Genomic DNA, 16,470 nt, shown 5'->3' with positions numbered 1-16,470 from the left:
GGAAACCCCTTGTATTGCAATAAATGCTGCAGCCTAACTTAGAGAGCAGGTCTCTACCCATTAAGCCAGTTGAACACTCAGGGTTGTATAAAAACTGGTGAGTGACATTCAGTCCCAACAGACATCCAGTGGTACTGTAAAAGGCTTTCTCATAATAGTTCCCGAGACCCCTGAGAAAGCTTGTATTTTGTTGGTAAGTGAGTGTTGTGCCTGAACGGATGACCAGGTACATCCTGTGTCAATTAACATGTGTTGTGGTTTTCCTCCAATTAAGCAATTAACTATCGGTTCTTCACTTGGTGGGAACGTGAAGATGGTGGCACTGGAGGGCATTTGGGTCTCTGGGCGGCTTCATTGGTATGGTTCGGAATGTTGCCCTAGCCAAGCCATACTAGGGACAAGGTTTGGGTTCGGGACTTCTAGACCGGACCCCACTCCTGGGTTGTGTTGCTGCTGGTGGTATTGCTGTGGCTGAGAACCCCCTTGTTGTACATACCAGTTACTTCTGCCTCTTGGTGTCCACTGACCTCTAGGTGCTCCCCATTGGCCACGTCCCCGCTGAGGCCCATAGCCTCTACCCCTTGAAGGGCCAGTCATCATTGGCTTGCTTCTACAATGCCTAGCCCAGTGCYCCTGTCTACCACAGTTGTAACAGGAGGAGTCTGTTGTCCACTGATTCCAGGGMTSYGGACCTTCGGGCCCTGCATATGCACCTCTTTGTAGAGCCATCAGCCCCGCCATAYTCTGCACCACAGCTGTAACTGTCTCAGTAGCTGCAGCGTCAGTTKTGAGTGGCTGGGGTRTGCTTACAAGAGGCATCTGTCGGGAGGTTTTTTCCTCCTGAAGTTGTTTTTTCAGAACTTTCTTCTGAAGTTGTTTAAGCTCYTCCTCTTCCTTCCTCCTGCCTTCACGGTACCGTTCCACATGGTGTTGAGCAATTTCAGTGAATTCCATCACACTCTTTGCTGTTATCCCCACCACCTTCTCACATTCAGCGCGGACATGTTCTGGAAGAGTCTTCAGGCACTGATCCAGGAACATGTGTCTCGTGTTGGTTTTATCCGGCTCGTCATTCCAAGCCTGTCTCCATAGTGTCCTTGCCTTTTTCATATATAATGGTATGCTCTCGTTTTCTTCTAGAGTCAAAGTTCTCATAATCTGGGGCCTGGACTGTGTTGGGTATTTTCTCCTGATTGCTGCCCATACTTCATTTCGGTATGGGTCGAATCGGGTTTGAATAGGGTATTTACCATTCAGGCCTCCATCTGCCATCAAGTCTTTACATTCCTGGTCTCCCATGCACCTGTTAATGACAGCCACCATGTCGCCCATGGTGAGTTCATCAGAGGCGGTTAGACTCTCAAAGGTCTTCACCCACCTACATCCAGACTCTTCAGGTAAAGGTAGGGCCTCCACCAGTGTCAATAGATCTCTGTGGGCCCATGGTTTATAAATGGGATGTCCACCAGGTTGTTGGCGCAGGGGCATCATGTGTCCTTTCAGCCCCCCACCCGCTTTACTACGTGTGTTATGTGCAGGTCCAGTTAGTGAATCATAAAGATCACCCTCAAATTTTCCGTCCAAGTACCATACTCCATCACTTTGGCAGCTGGGCTCCTCCTGTTCCTCTGCTTCATTGCTGTTGTGGCCCAGCTGTATGCAATGTCCACCCTGTCTCGTTGCTTCATCTTGTTGCTTCCTCTTTTCTTCCCTTAGTCTTTGTTCCTCTTTCTTTTGTTCCTTRTCCATTTTATCCAGAGTGTGTTGCATCAYTCTCAGTTCCTCCTGGTCTTGTCGTGCCTTTGACTGCACTTCATCCCATAGAATCTTCTGCTGCCTTTCTCTCTCGCGTGCTTGTGTCATGCTGTCTTCTGTCCACATCTGACCATGGCTTTGTATGCTGTCTTTATCCATTTCCATGCTACATGCACTGGTCACACTTCCTATTCTTTCATCACTCCCATGCATCCTACTTAGTTCTGCCATTCCTTCCTTTAGTGCACGGGCTGTTACCAGTAGGGCCTCTATCTCGTTTTTCCGGTCCTGCGATATTGGGACCCACTCCGTGTCTCGGCTACCTTCTGGCCTCTTATTATAATTAACTGTGGCACTCACATCCAAAACGGGTGCCATCATCTTCAGGCCMTCRTATGGTGGGGGTGCACTAGGTTTGGGCAGTTCGGGATAGAGTCTCATTGATTTCTGATTTTGGGGTGTCTCTTCACTACACATTTTGCGCAGTTTTTCCAGCATAGCCAGACCGATCCTTTCTTTCAATTTAGCCTTTTCCATCTTCTCTTTGGKCTTGCCCTTACTCSGTTCCCCCCCTTCTTTCCATTCAGTGAGCGCCTTGAGTGTTTTGCGTTTTAATGCATCTAGTATWCTTCCGGGCTCTCCCTCRACCKGGAGACCCATGGKTGAAATAATASACCCCTCCTCAATCCATTGTTTGTATAGTTTTTCGCAACGTTTTTTCCAGTCATTTCCCTCTTTTCCACCGTTCACTTCTAAGGTAGACTTCAAAGTCTTTAGCACTTTTTCCACCTCTGATGACATTCTATGTTGTAAACTTAAATGTGTATGTGTTTGTAAATTATTTTAATTGATCCACCTATCGTTATGAATTATTCTAAACGCTCCACTTGACGTTATGAATTATTTAAACGCTCCACTTGACGTTATGAATTATTTTAACCGCTCCACTTGACGTTATGAATTATTTTAACCTATCAAACTAAATCTACCTATTTAATACCATCATCTATGCAATGTGGATCCCCTAGGAATATCCAGTCTCCTTCTGTAATATTCAACGTACTGTCATTCGCTAGGCAAATTGTCCCATATGAACTGTGTCCCTGACAATTCCTTTTAAAACATTCAATCTTGGTATTAGTACGCCGACTAAATACCCAATGCACCACAATTACACGGCAAACTTATTTTTCTTATTAGACACAACCTTCKCCKTTATATCCACGTTCACCTCACACCTCACATACCAATAGATTCGTCGACCTATTCTCACACAAACTGGTAGTTCTGTTCTACCCAGTGCATTGCATTCGTTATCATATGGTAATTTAACCTCATTAGTCCCCGACTATTCTCATTTTCACTCCACACTCAATCTTCTCATCCACTCAGTACATTTTGTTTACACATTGCATTTTTGAATGGTTTTGATCAAATAAAATTGCATTTACCACTCTCGGTATGAAATTGTTTATATACTAAATAGAGCGTTAAATTTGGTAACTTACATCAGACTTGTATCTCACAAATAAATTTGGATAATGCCAATATGCAGAATTTTAGTATGTCAATAGGTATCTGCTCACCTGTTTTTTATTAGACCGGTCTTTCTTTGTGAGAAATGTCCAGCGATCTCCTTTGCCAGATCACGTCGGGGTCACCATGAAAGAGATTTGCGTCTGTTCATATCTGGCATCAGGACAAAATGTGATTCAGAGTCCCCGAGTATATTTTAAGTATTTTAATTAAACTCAAACGATAAATGGTAAATGSAATTTTCGTATATACGGGTTCACTGTATCTCCGCGCAGGGTAGATCAGAGAACTGTGGAATGTACTCACATAGTAGTTTTTATACTATGACAATTTKATTCTCAACGTGTCCAGTTGGCCTATCACAGTAGAGGCTGGGCTTGGTTTAGACTTTGCCCCCCTTTGCTGGYCCTTTGTCCAAGCCCCTTGGCGCGTTCCTTTGTCCACATCTGGTTGTTGGGTAGAGCACCTCCGTCCTGTGTCCCCCATGATTCTTTACTCAAACAATTCCTAATATGGTACTGAACTGTCTCTTCACCATCCTGGTTGGCCCAGAGTGATGCACCCCTCCCCTCTGTATTGTGTGTGTGTGTAACAAACCAACATTCATTTTCAACCTATATGCTACTGTAACGGCTGTCGTAGTCGTTCTCCTCCTCAGACGAGGAGGAGCATGGATCGGACCAAGATGCGGAGTAGTTAATGTTCATATTTAATGGAAAATCAACAAAACACTTCAAAATACAAAAACAACCAACGTGACAAAACCGAAACCGTCCTGTGTGGCAACAAAACCTCCACAGGAACAAACACCCACAAAAACCAAGTGAAACCCAGGCTGCCTAAGTATGATTCTCAATCAGGGACAACGATTGACAGCTGTCTCTGATTGAGAATCATACCAGGCCGAACACCAAATCCCAACATAGAAAAACAACCATAGACAACCCACCCAACTCACGCCCTGACCAACTAAAATAAATACAAAACAAAGGAAAACAGGTCAGGAACGTGACAGCTACCCGGCTATAGTGCATAAACATAAATCCTAACAATATAGTTACGCTCGGTGTGTTGTCTTGATCGTTGGAGAGAAGTTCGTTTTTGTTGGAGTTATTGTGGAGAGTTCAGAGTGACATTCGTTATAGAATGGATGTTTCGGCAGTTGTCTTTCTTCGCGTTCAATGATACCGAATTCCTAGCTGCAGACTCGTAGTCAATATCAAAGACTTGTTATGATTCGTATAAGAGTTTTACCACGTGGTATATTAACCTTCGTTCTCCCCATTGAGGATAAACATGGTCATAATGGTAATTTCTTAGGAGTTGGCTTTTATTCAGATAGCAGAGAGGGGTGGTCCCATGGTCTCTGACCCAACTGGCTCAGGGGCGGTCCTTGGATTTAGTTCAAATACAACAGGGAGTTGTATTTTCCTTCATTAAACAGTTCAAAATCATATTACACAAGTATGCAAACAGTATCATACTCACTCATTCATTTTATACAACAAACAGATGTAAACCTCATATCTGAGGTTATTATATAAACAGCGGTATGGTAATGTGGCCAACCCGTCTCTCCTGAGTTTCCCACATGGGGACAAATGGACCGGTTCATAGCTGGACTCTTCCACCGATCTTTATACTTTTGCAGGAATATGAAATATGTTCGTACCTCAAGTTCTGTGAGGTGGAAGAGAATTCCTTTGTCCTGAAAGTTTACCCTCTCTCTTAATACTGTTTGTGGTGGGGAGATTCTCAGGAATTTACGACATCTCTCTGTGATCACCGCATGGGTTGTGGTGGAAAGGGAGAGGCAGGGAGAGGGGGATGGGGTTTGCAGTACCCAAGCAGGCAACATCATGACACCACCAACGAACCATCAAACAGGCAAAGTGTCAATACAGGACTAAGATTGAATCGTACTACACCAGCTCTGATGCTCGCGGGTTGGCAGGGCTTGCGAACCATTACAGACTACAAAGGGAAGCACAGCCGAGAGCTGCCCATTGACACAAGCCTACCAGATGAGCTAAACTACTTCTATGCTGGCTTCGAGGCAAATAACACTGAAACATGCACGAGAGCACCAGCTGTTCCGGAAGACTGTGTGATCTCGCTCTCCGCAGCCGATGTGAGAAAGACCTTTAAACAGGTCAACATTCACAAGGCCGCAGGGCCAGACGGATTACCAGGACGTGTACTGCGAGCATGCGCTGACCAACTGGCAAGTGTCTTCACTGACATTTTCAACCTCTCACTGTCCGAGTTTGTAATACCAACATGTTTTAAGCAGACCACTGTAGTGCCCAAGAACACTAAGGTAACCTGCCTAAATGACCACCGACCTGTAGCACTCACGTCTGTAGCCATGAAGTGCTTTGGAAGGCTGGTCATGGCCCACCATCAACAACATAATCCCAGAAACCATAGACCCACTCCAATTTGCATACCGCCCCAACAGATCCACAGATGATGCAATCTCTATTGCACTCTGCACTGCCCTTTCCCACCTGGACAAAAGGAACACCTATGTGAGAATGTTATTCATTGACTAAAGCTCAGTATTCAACACCATAGTGACCTCAAAGCTCATCACTAAACTAAGGACCCTGGGACTAAACACCTCCCTCTGCAACTGGATCCTGGACTTCCTGACGGGCCGCCCCCAGGTGGTAAGGGTAGGTAACAACACATCCGCCACGCTGATCCTCAACACAGGGACCCCTCAGGGGTGCGTGCTCAGTCCCCTCCTGTACTCCCTTGTTCACTCATGACTGCACAGCCAAGCACGACTCCAATGCCATCATTAAATTTGCAGATGACACAACAGTGGTAGGCCTGATCACCGACAACGATGAGACAGCCTACAGGGAGGAGGTCAGAGACCTGACCGTGTGGTGCCAGGACAACAACCTCTCCCTCAACGTGATCAAGACAAAGGAGATGATTGTGGACTACAGGAAAAAGAGGACCGAGCACTCCCCCATTCTCACCGACGGGGCTGTAGTGGAGCAGGTTGAGAGCTTCAAGTTTCTTGGTGTCCACATCACCAACAAACTATCATGGTCCAAGCACACCAAGACACTCGTGAAGAGGGCACGATAAAATCTATTCCCCCTCAGGAGACTGAAAAGATTGGGCATGGGTCCTCAGATCCTCAAACGGTTCTACAGCTGCACCACCGAGAGCATCCTGACTGGTTGCATCACTGCCTGGTATGGAAACTGCTCGGCCTCCGACCACAAGGCACTACAGAGGGTAGTGCGAATAGCCCAGTACATCCCTAGGGCCAAGCTTCCTGCCATCCAGGACCTCTATACCAGGCGGTGTCAGAGGAAGGCCCTAAAAATTGTCAAGGACTCCAGCCACCCTAGTCATGGACTCTCTGCTACCGCACGGCAAGCGATACCAAGTCTTGGTCCAAAAGGCTTCTAAACAGCTTCTACCCCCAAGCCATAAGACTCCTGAACATCTAATCAAAATGCTACCCAGACTATTTGCATTGCCCCCGCCTTATACACCGCTGCTTCTCTCTGTTGTTATCATCTATGCATAGTCACTTTAATAACTCTACCTACATGTACATACTACCTCAACTAACCGGTGCCCCTCTACATTGACTCTGTATTTGGCTAACTCTTCCCACCTGCGAACACACACACACACACACACGACAGCCACATGAAACCACACCCCGAAACGAACTCATGGTTGAATTCAGTGATGGCTGCTAGCATTTCTTAATGAACCAAATCTAAAACGAGGCCAAATCAGGAAATCTAGCGGGTGACATGTTGCATCTCTTCCTTGCTGCCTTTCAGAGCCAAGGAGGAGGGCGGATGAGAACAGCAGGCCAGTGGAGCACTTAGAACAGCAGCAGCCAGGGGCAAATGGTAGAGGAGCGGAGGATTTACAGTTGAAGTTGGAAGTTTACATACAACTTAGCCAAATACATTACTCATTTTTCACAATTCCTAACATTTAATCAGAGTAAAAATTCCCACTGTCTTAAGTCAGTTAGGATCACCACTTTATTTTAAGAACGTGAAATGTCAGAATAATAGTAGAGAGAATTATTTATTTCAGCTATAATTTCTTTAATCACTTTCCTAGTGGGTCAGAAGTTTACGTACACCCAATTAGTATTTGGTAGCATTGCCTTTAAATTGTTGAACTTGGGTCAAACGTTTCGGGTAGCATTCCACAACCTTCCCACAATAAGTTTGAATTCTGGCCCATTCCTCCTGACAGAGCTGGTGTAACTGTGTCAGGTTTGTAGCCCTCCTTGCTCACACACGCTTTTTCAGTTCTGCCCACACATTTTCTATAGGATTGAGGTTAGGGCTTTGTGATGGCCACTCCAATACCTTGACTTTGTTGTCCTTAAGCCATTTTGCCACAACTTTGGAAGTATGCTTGGTGTCAGTGTCCATTTGGAAGACCCATTTGCGACCAAGCTTTAACTTCCTGACTGATGTCTTGAGATGTTGCTTCAATATATCCACATACTTTTCCTGCCTCATGATGCCATCTATTTCGTGAAGTGCACCAGTCCCTCCTGCAACAAAGCACCCCCACAACATGATGCTGCCACCCCCGTGCTTCATGGTTGGGATGGTGTTCTTTGGCTTGCAAGCCTCCCCCTTTTTCCTCCAAACATAACGATGGTCATTATGGCCAAACAGTTCTATTTTTTTTTCTTCGGCCAGGGGACATTTCTCCAAAAAGTACGATCTTTGTCCCCATGTGCAGTTGCAAACCGTAGTCTGGCTTTTTTTATGGCGGTTTTGGAGCAGTGGCTTCTTCCTTGCTGAGCGGCCTTTCAGGTTATGTCGGGACTCGTTTTACTGTGGATATAGATACTTTTGTACCTGTTTCCTCCAGCATCTTCACAAGGTCCTTTGCTGTTGTTCTGGGATTGATTTGCACTTTTCGCACCAAAGTAAGTTCATCTCTAGGAGACAGAACGCGTCTCCATCCTGAGCGGTATGACGACTGCGTGGTCCCATGGTGTTTATACTTGTGTACTATTGTTTGTACAGATGAAAGTGGTACCTTCAGGCGTTTGGAAATTGCTCCCAAGGATGAACCAGACTTGTGGAGGTCTACATTTTTTTTCTGAGGTCTTGGCTGATTTCTTTTGATTTTCCCATGGTGTCAGGCAAAGAGGCACTGAGTTTGAAGGTAGGCCTTAAAACTTCTTAAGGACCCCGACAACATCCGGTGAAATTGCAGAGCGCCAAATTCAAATGACAGAAATAGTAATAATTAACATTCATAAAAGATACAAGTGTTATACATAAATTATTATTATAAAAAATAAAAAAAACTTTAAATTTTATCCCCTTTTCTCCCCAATTTTCATGGTATCCAATCGCTAGTAATTACTATCTTGTCTCATCGCTACAACTCTCGTACGGGCTCGGGAGAGACGAAGGTCGAAAGCCACGCGTCCTCCGAAGCACAACCCAACCAAGCCGCACTGCTTCTTAACACAGCGCGCCTCCAACCCGGAAGCCAGCCGCACCAATGTGTCGGAGGAAACACCGTGCACCTGGCCCCCTCGGGTTAGCGCGCACTGCGCCCGGCCCGCCACAGGAGTCGCTGGAGCACGATGAGACAAGGATATCCCTACCGGCCAAACCCTCCCTAACCCGGACGACGCTAGGCCAATTGTGCGTCGCCCCACGGACCTCCCGGTCGCGGCCGGCTGCGACAGAGCCTGGGCGCGAACCCAGAGACTCTGGTGGCGCAGCTAGCACTGCGATGCAGTGCCCTAGACCACTGCGCCACCCGGGAGGCCCTACATCAATTTAAAGATGAACTTCTTGTTAATCCAGCCGCTGTGTCAGATTTCAAAAAGGCTTTACGGCGAAAGCATACCATGCGATTATCTGAGGACAGCGCCCGGCTTACAAAAGCATACAAACATTTTCAAGCCAAGTAGAGGAGTCACGAAAGTCAGAAATAGCGATAAAATKTATCACTTACCTTTGACGATCTTCATCTGGTTGCACTCACAAGAGTCCCTGTTACAATATTTTTGTTAGATAAAGTCCCTCTTTATATCCAAGAAACTCAGTTTTGTTGGCGCGCTTTGTTCAGTAATCCACTGGCTCAAAGGCGGTCACAACAGGCAGACGAATACATCCTAATAGTACCGGTAAAGTTTGTCAAACGATGTTTATAATTAATCCTCAGTTTGTCTATTGTCTAAATAATTGATAATATTTCAACCGGACAATAGCGTATTCAATAGAAAGGAAAAACAACGAACGGCAAGCAATCGGTCATGCGCTCAAACCAGCTCTGGTTCATTCTACAGTCCACTCAGAAAATGGTCTCATTCTTCCTAATTTTTCAGAATACAAGCCTGAAACAATGTCTAAAGACTTGACATCTAGTGGAAGCCATAGGAACTGCAATCTGAGTCCTAACCCATTAGATACTGTATAGGCGTTCAATAGAAAACTACACACATCAAAATATCCCACTTCCTGGATGGATTTTCCTCAGGTTTTCGCCTGCCATATCAGTTCTGTTGTACTCACAGACATTATCTTAACAGTTTTGGAAACTTTAGACTGTTTTCTATCCAAATCCAAATCAAATTATATGCATATCCTAGCTTTACTTTGGGCACCTCAGTCATCCTAACGTCCGAATACTGCCCCCTATCCCTAAAAGTTAAAATACATCCACATGTACACCTCCAATTGACTCAAATGATGTCAATTAGCATATCAGAAGCTTCTAAAGCCATGACATAATTTTCTAGAATTTTCCAAGCTGTTAAAAGGCACAGTCAACTTAGTGTATGTAAACGTCTGACCCACTGGAATTGTGATACAGTGAGTTATAAGTGAAATAATATGTCTGGAAACAAATGTTGGAAAAATGACTTGTGTCATGCACAAAGTAGATGTCCTAACCGACTTGCCAAAACTATAGTTTGTTTAACAAGAAATGTGTGGAGTGGTTGAAAAATGAGTTTAAATGACTCCAACCTAAGTGTTTGTAAACTTCCGACTTCAACTGTATCTCCTATTTTAATGTTTGGAACATCAATTAGGTCAACTCTTAAGGTGGATTGTTTTAATTAAGACTATTATGTCCACTAGAAAACCATCAACATGTACAGTGTCTTTGTTTGTTTCTGCAGTTCAAGGTTTTTTTTCCCAAAGAAATAAGAGCACCAATCGTTAGGGCTCCAGAGACCTCTTCCTGTTCAGAAAGAACAACAAGACTGGTGGACAAAGATGTGAGTGACTCAAATGTTTGCATAACATACTGTATCAGTGATTTATACACTAACGCTGCTTTGTCTGGGCAATGAGCAAAAAAAACGATGATTTTATGTTGACGGCCATATTATCTGTTGAAATGTTCTAATACTGTGGCTGCTGAAGTAACCCCAGTACTGATATGTTTACAGAACACTGAGTCATGTCTGACTTGGAGACCATCGAGCTAGCCGCTCTGGGCCGACCCTTCCAGCTGGGGATGCTGTATGACTGTCGTAGAGATGTCCTCATCCCAGGTACAGGAAACTATTCCTCTTTGGTTTGGAGGTAATCAGTATGCATCATCTTAAATTCATTGACAGTGTTTCCACCATTGAGTTGGATAGAGGGCACACTGTTCCAGCACGGGGAACACCATTGAGGGCTTTCACCATTTTAAAGTAGTTACTATGGATTAAGCAATAATCAGCAGGAGGGGTCAGCCAATGAATTGCACCCCTGAGCAGGCATTCCATAACTGCAGATGTCAGTAAATCACCAACCTTGGCTTTATACCTGTTCAGACTATACTGTAACACTCCACACAGTAGGTGGTGGTATGCACCTTTACAGTTTATTTATAAACTGCTAATACACTCATAGAAGTTGAAGACATTGGGGCCATAATTGTGAACATAAGCAACCATTTAAATTTAAACAGTTTCTCCAGCTCAAAATGCGTCTCAGCTAATTAAAATTGTTGATTTACTTGCACGTGACAGAATGCTAAATTGCAGCTGGTCCCATCAGATAACATGGCATAAGTTAGCGCTATGCTAACATCACCAGGTGGCAGGGATTTATATTCTGTCTGATCCCTCCTGAGGACCCAGATTGAATTATGTAATCCTTCCTTAACCCAAAGGAAGTATCTCCCTGTTGACTACTTCAAATGGTGAAAGTCCTGAATGGCGCTGTCCATGCTAAAACAGGCTTTTGGGCACTAAATGAGGCTGTCACAGAATCAGCCATTGCAGAGAGAGATGAGCTTTCTGGTGCATCTCTATGGTTACCACAGAGTAAGAAAAGTTAGAGGACGCACTTGGGACAAAAGAGTGATGGCAGGTTGTTTTTAAAGTGTTCATATAGTAGTAATGCTGTCAATGGCAAAGATGGTACTTTTTTTTAAATGATTGTATGTATCCATTTGTCCCTGCAGGGAAACGTTCTAGATATAAGTCTTTCTGTTTCCAAATAGCACCTTTTATTTGGAACAAAGGTTCTATTTGATCTGAAAGAAGCTCCAGATAGAACCCATTTCCAGACTGGTTCAAATGGTGCTATAGAGCAGTCTTTACGTCTGAGTGTAGGAGGTGTAGGTTTTCTAACTATGGGTTGACACCTAGAATATTTACTTTGAGTTAAATATTTACCTTCAATAAGTTATTTGAATAAAACCATGTTTACAGATAGAAATATTTACACATGTACACGTTGGAGTATAATTTTCACAATAAATGTTCTTTGGTCATTCTCTTTAAACTGCAGGTATCACTCTCTGGGATTCTGAGATGCTGCAGAAACACATCAATGTCCGTCATAAACCGAACACTGACTTCAAAATCATTGCTTCAGACTCAAGTGAAGCCAAGTTAGATGCTTTGAAGGTGTCTGCATCTCTTAAAGCCAGTTTTCTTGGTGGCTTAGTCAGTGTGACGGGTTCTGCTGAATTCCTACATGACAAAAAGACCTCAAAGCGTCAGTCTAGGGTTTCTCTGCAGTACCATACCACCACTCGCTTCGAGCAGCTGACCATGGACCACCTGGGGGCAGGAAATGTGAAATACTCTAATATCTTACAAGAGGGCTCTTCAACCCATGTGGTGACTGGCCTGCTCAATGGAGCGCAGGCCTTTTTTGTTTTTGACCAAGAGGTTTCTTCAGAAGAAAACCACCAGGACATCCATGGCAACCTGCAGGTCGCAATAAAAAAAATCCCTGAAATGTCAATAGAAGGGCAGGGAGATTTGAAGATGAGTGAGGAAGAGAAGAGCGAGGCCAAAAAATTTAACTGCACCTTCCATGGTGATTTTGCACTAGAAAACAACCCTGTCACATTTGAAGATGCCATCAAGGTGTATGCTGGCCTGCCAAGTCGCCTAGGGGATAATGGAGAACATGCTGTGCCCATGACCGTCTGGCTCTATCCTCTCAAGAACCTGGACTCTGCTGCTGCCCAGCTAGTCAGGCAGATCAGTGTTCACCTGGTGCGTCGCGCACAGCGAATCTTGGACGGACTGGACAATACTGATGTACAATGCCAGGACATGATGAAGGAAGACATGGCTATCAAGTTCCCTGAAMTCAAAGCCAAGCTCAWCAAGWTCAGGGACTTGTGCTCAGAGTACAAGCAGGTGTTCCAGAAAGGTCTCTACAAGGTTCTTCCCAACATAAGAGGAGGAGGAATGGAGGAGGAAGAGCTGATTAAAATGCTCAACAGCAAAGAACGTTCTCCATTCCAGAATGACCTCATGATCACGTATCTGGACGACAGAGAGAGAGAGATGAATGTTGTCAGCTCTTACCTTGACCTAATGAAAGAGGTACAAGTTGTGTACTCAAGCAGTGAATTGGATGGAATTGTGCTTGATAAAGCTAATGATTATGTCGTGTGTTTTGCATTTTCCTATTTGAAGGAGAAAGAAGAGTATCTGGTAGTCTTGGAGAACTACTTGCTGGAAGAATCTAAGAGTGATTTTTCACTGATACCTTACAACCCCAACGCAGCCGGGAAGACTGCAGCAGAAAAGTGGTTTCGCTCAGGGGAGGTAACGACCCTAAGCAGGCAAACCATAAAACTGTTCCTAGACTTCAAAGAGTCTAACAAAGGCAGAGAAAATCTTGCATTCTGCATTGCATCAATTCCAAACAAACTCCTCACTGCGTCCTCCATCCATGTCTATGAAAGAGGGACACTTTTGAGTCCACAGTTTGAGCTGCCATCAAAGCCAGGTGTTCCCACCATCAAAAATCTGGAGCATGACTGTGTCCACTTGCAAGTCAACCCTCCCAACCTTGGTTTTACCTCTGTGGAGTCGTACCAGGTTTTGTACCAGGCTGAGCAGGCTGACTCTGAGTGGACCGAGGTCAAATCGGATGCTACAACTAATCAGGTCACCATCAGTCGTTTGGACCCTTACAAAAAGTACCGCTTTAGCTGCAAGGCGGTGTGTAGACCTGGTGTGAGCCTCTCCAGTGACTGGACAGAATACTTCAGGACATTCCCATGTAGCCCTCCTGGACCACCCACAGAGAAGAGGATAGAATCAGGTAGTGTCTGCGTGAACTGGGACATTCCTACCATGGTGGGAGATGATGTTGAAGTCATTGGTTATGTGGTTGAATACAGAAAGAGTGTAAAGGCTACAGACAATCAGATGTGGCACACCATCAAAACCACCATTAGAGAGAGTACACTGGAAGGACTAGAAGCTGACACTGCATACAGCATCAGAGTCGCTGCTAACTGTGGCGAAGCAGGGAATACCTTACCCAGTCCTGAGACTGTGCTGACTACCCTTAGGGTCTCTGATGCCCAACCGAAGACAAGCAAATCAACCATAGCAAAAAGTGAGGAATTCCTCAAAAAATCCCAGAAGGTGGAAAAGGGAAACCCCTCAATCCAATGGCTGAATCTGGAACAGAAGTTGGTTGTAAGTGACAGTTTTGACCAGTACAGATTTGGGAAGAAAGTTGAGCAAGGGAATAACAAGGTGATATTGCTTCTGGGGGCCACAGGTGGAGGAAAAACAACTCTGGTCAATGCCATGATAAACTACATTCTTGGGGTACAGTGGGAAGACTGTTACCGCTTTAAGCTCATCCATGAGGTGACCAACAGGTCACAGGCTGAGAGCCAGACTGTGGTTGTGACATCATACGAGCTCTACAACCAGCCAGGCTTTCAGATTCCTTATTCTCTGACCATCATTGACACACCAGGGTTCGGAGACACCAGAGGAATAGCTCATGATAAATTGGTCACCCAAAAGGTGAAGGATTTCTTGTGTCATCCATTAGGGATTAATCACATTGATGCAGTCTGCTTTGTAATGCAGGCACCACTTGTTCGTCTCAGTCCTTCCCAGAGATACATCTTTGATTCCATCCTGTCCATCTTTGGAAAGGATGTTGCTGAAAACATCCTGATGCTTGTGACATTTGTTGATGGGAAGAACATACCGGTGCTAGAGGCCATCAAAGCTGCAAATCTGCCCTGTAAGAAAGACAAGAAGGGGCTACCAACCCATTTCAAATTCAACAGTTCCTTTCTGTTCTCAAAGGAGACGGAGAGCAGCTCTGAAGAGGATGATACTGATGAGGATCATAAAGCCCAGTGTCCAGAGCAATGGAGGTCAACATTCAAGGAGATGAAGAAATTTTTCCAAGCACTGGAAAGCATTGAGAGTAAAGATCTGACCCTGACAAAGAAAGTTCTGGAAGAACGTGAGCTTCTGGAGAAGACCATGACACGCCTGACCCCTCAGATCACAGCWGGTCTGTCAAAGCTAAGTGAGATCAAAAGCTTCAAACAGTGTCTGGAGAACGAGGACGAGAACATGAAACAGAACAAACATTTTGAGACCGAGGTAAAGGTGCTGCAGGTCAAGAGAAGCAAATTAGCCCAGGACTTTGCGACAAACTGCCAGATATGCAATTTCACATGTCACACCTGCTGCTTCCTCCCAAATGAGGAAGACATCAAAAGTTGTGCCGTGATGGATGATGATGACAACTGCACCATATGTCCAGGAAAATGCTCTTCCACTGACCACGACAGGGAACACGTCTTGTTGACATATGAAACAAAGACTGAGAAAAAGACTATTCAAGGAATGAAGGACAACTTCATGAAGGCGTGGGGCAAGTCTATGGAAACCAAGGAGATGCTGGAGAAGCTTGAGGATGAGTTTCATATGATCAAGGACGTACTGATGAATTTGATCAAGAAGTCTTCTGATTGTCTCAAAAGACTTAATGATGTTGCACTGAAGCCAAGCTTTCTCTCCACTTTGGAGTACATTGAGTTAATCATTCGCACAGAGGAGAGCGAACACAAGCCAGGCTTCGAGGATCGGATCGTAGAGTTGAAGAAAATGAAGGGAGAGTTTACGATTCTGGATAAGATTGCAAAAGGAGAAGATGTACTCCCAAATGAGCGAGAATTCCTGAAGGAAAAATAGGATGGATGGCAGGGGGTTCCAACATAAGTCAGTCATGGAATGTTGTCCTGCTAACATTATCTGGGGGGAAAAAATGTTGTCTACATTTGAAATTTAAGCTACCCAACGTTGTAGGAACGTTTGTGTTTACTGTTTAGAGCCAACTGAGATGTGTGGTTCATTGGCTTTGTATTAAAACTCTTAGCCTTGTGTAAAGCCGATTGTTAATTTGTCCACCCCGACGTATCTTAATAAAAATGATGGCCTAGATTAAATCAGAACTATAGAAAATCATTGTCTTTGTTCAGGCAATGTCAGAGGTGTACCTGCATCAAGTCTCTGAGTGGCTGTTCTTGTGGTCATTGTCACAAAGTCACACCCATCCTACCCATGTTAGAAGTTCAGAAGGAGAAAGTGTAGAGTATATATAGAAATAATGACACATTGAAAATGACTAAATGAAAGAATAATGATTGATCTCATCCTAATGGAGGTGTACTGTGTATTACAACACACATTCCTATGTTCAGCCTTGTCAAACGGATGCATGAGATTTCTGCTAATGTGACTCAGTGCATCGAATGGCAATGTCCGCGATAGGTATAACGCTGGGAAACACAGTAACACCTCTGACATCTCCTAAGGGTCTTTCTATAAACTAGAGTACCAGTGAAGATTTCCTGCGGTGGACAACTGACAGATACAGCTGTTGATAACTAGTAATTAATATAAGG

The 16,470-nt window shown here is 44.5% G+C and overlaps 1 protein-coding gene across 2 annotated transcripts in view; it reads left to right on the top strand.

Annotated features, from left to right (window-relative positions):
• The window catches only part of LOC111963747 (uncharacterized), a 51,220-nt gene extending 35,203 nt beyond the window's left edge, over nt 1-16,017 (top strand). The window contains exons 1-3 of one of the 2 annotated variants that reach the window (XM_024138332.2): nt 10,454-10,552; nt 10,727-10,831; nt 12,063-16,017. In XM_024138332.2, coding sequence (XP_023994100.2) covers nt 10,738-10,831; nt 12,063-15,757 — 3,789 coding nt within the window. In that variant the 5' untranslated portion in view covers nt 10,454-10,552; nt 10,727-10,737 and the 3' untranslated portion in view covers nt 15,758-16,017. Of the gene's footprint in view, nt 1-10,453; nt 10,553-10,726; nt 10,832-12,062 lie in introns of those variants that run through there. The other variant, XM_070439160.1, reaches the window with a different exon arrangement.
• The last annotated feature ends 453 nt before the right edge of the window (nt 16,018-16,470 follow it).

This window comes from Salvelinus sp. IW2-2015, unplaced genomic scaffold (assembly GCF_002910315.2).
Source record: "Salvelinus sp. IW2-2015 unplaced genomic scaffold, ASM291031v2 Un_scaffold1447, whole genome shotgun sequence".
Classification (NCBI taxonomy): domain Eukaryota; kingdom Metazoa; phylum Chordata; class Actinopteri; order Salmoniformes; family Salmonidae; genus Salvelinus; species Salvelinus sp. IW2-2015.
This window is presented reverse-complemented; position numbering and strand designations above follow the sequence as displayed.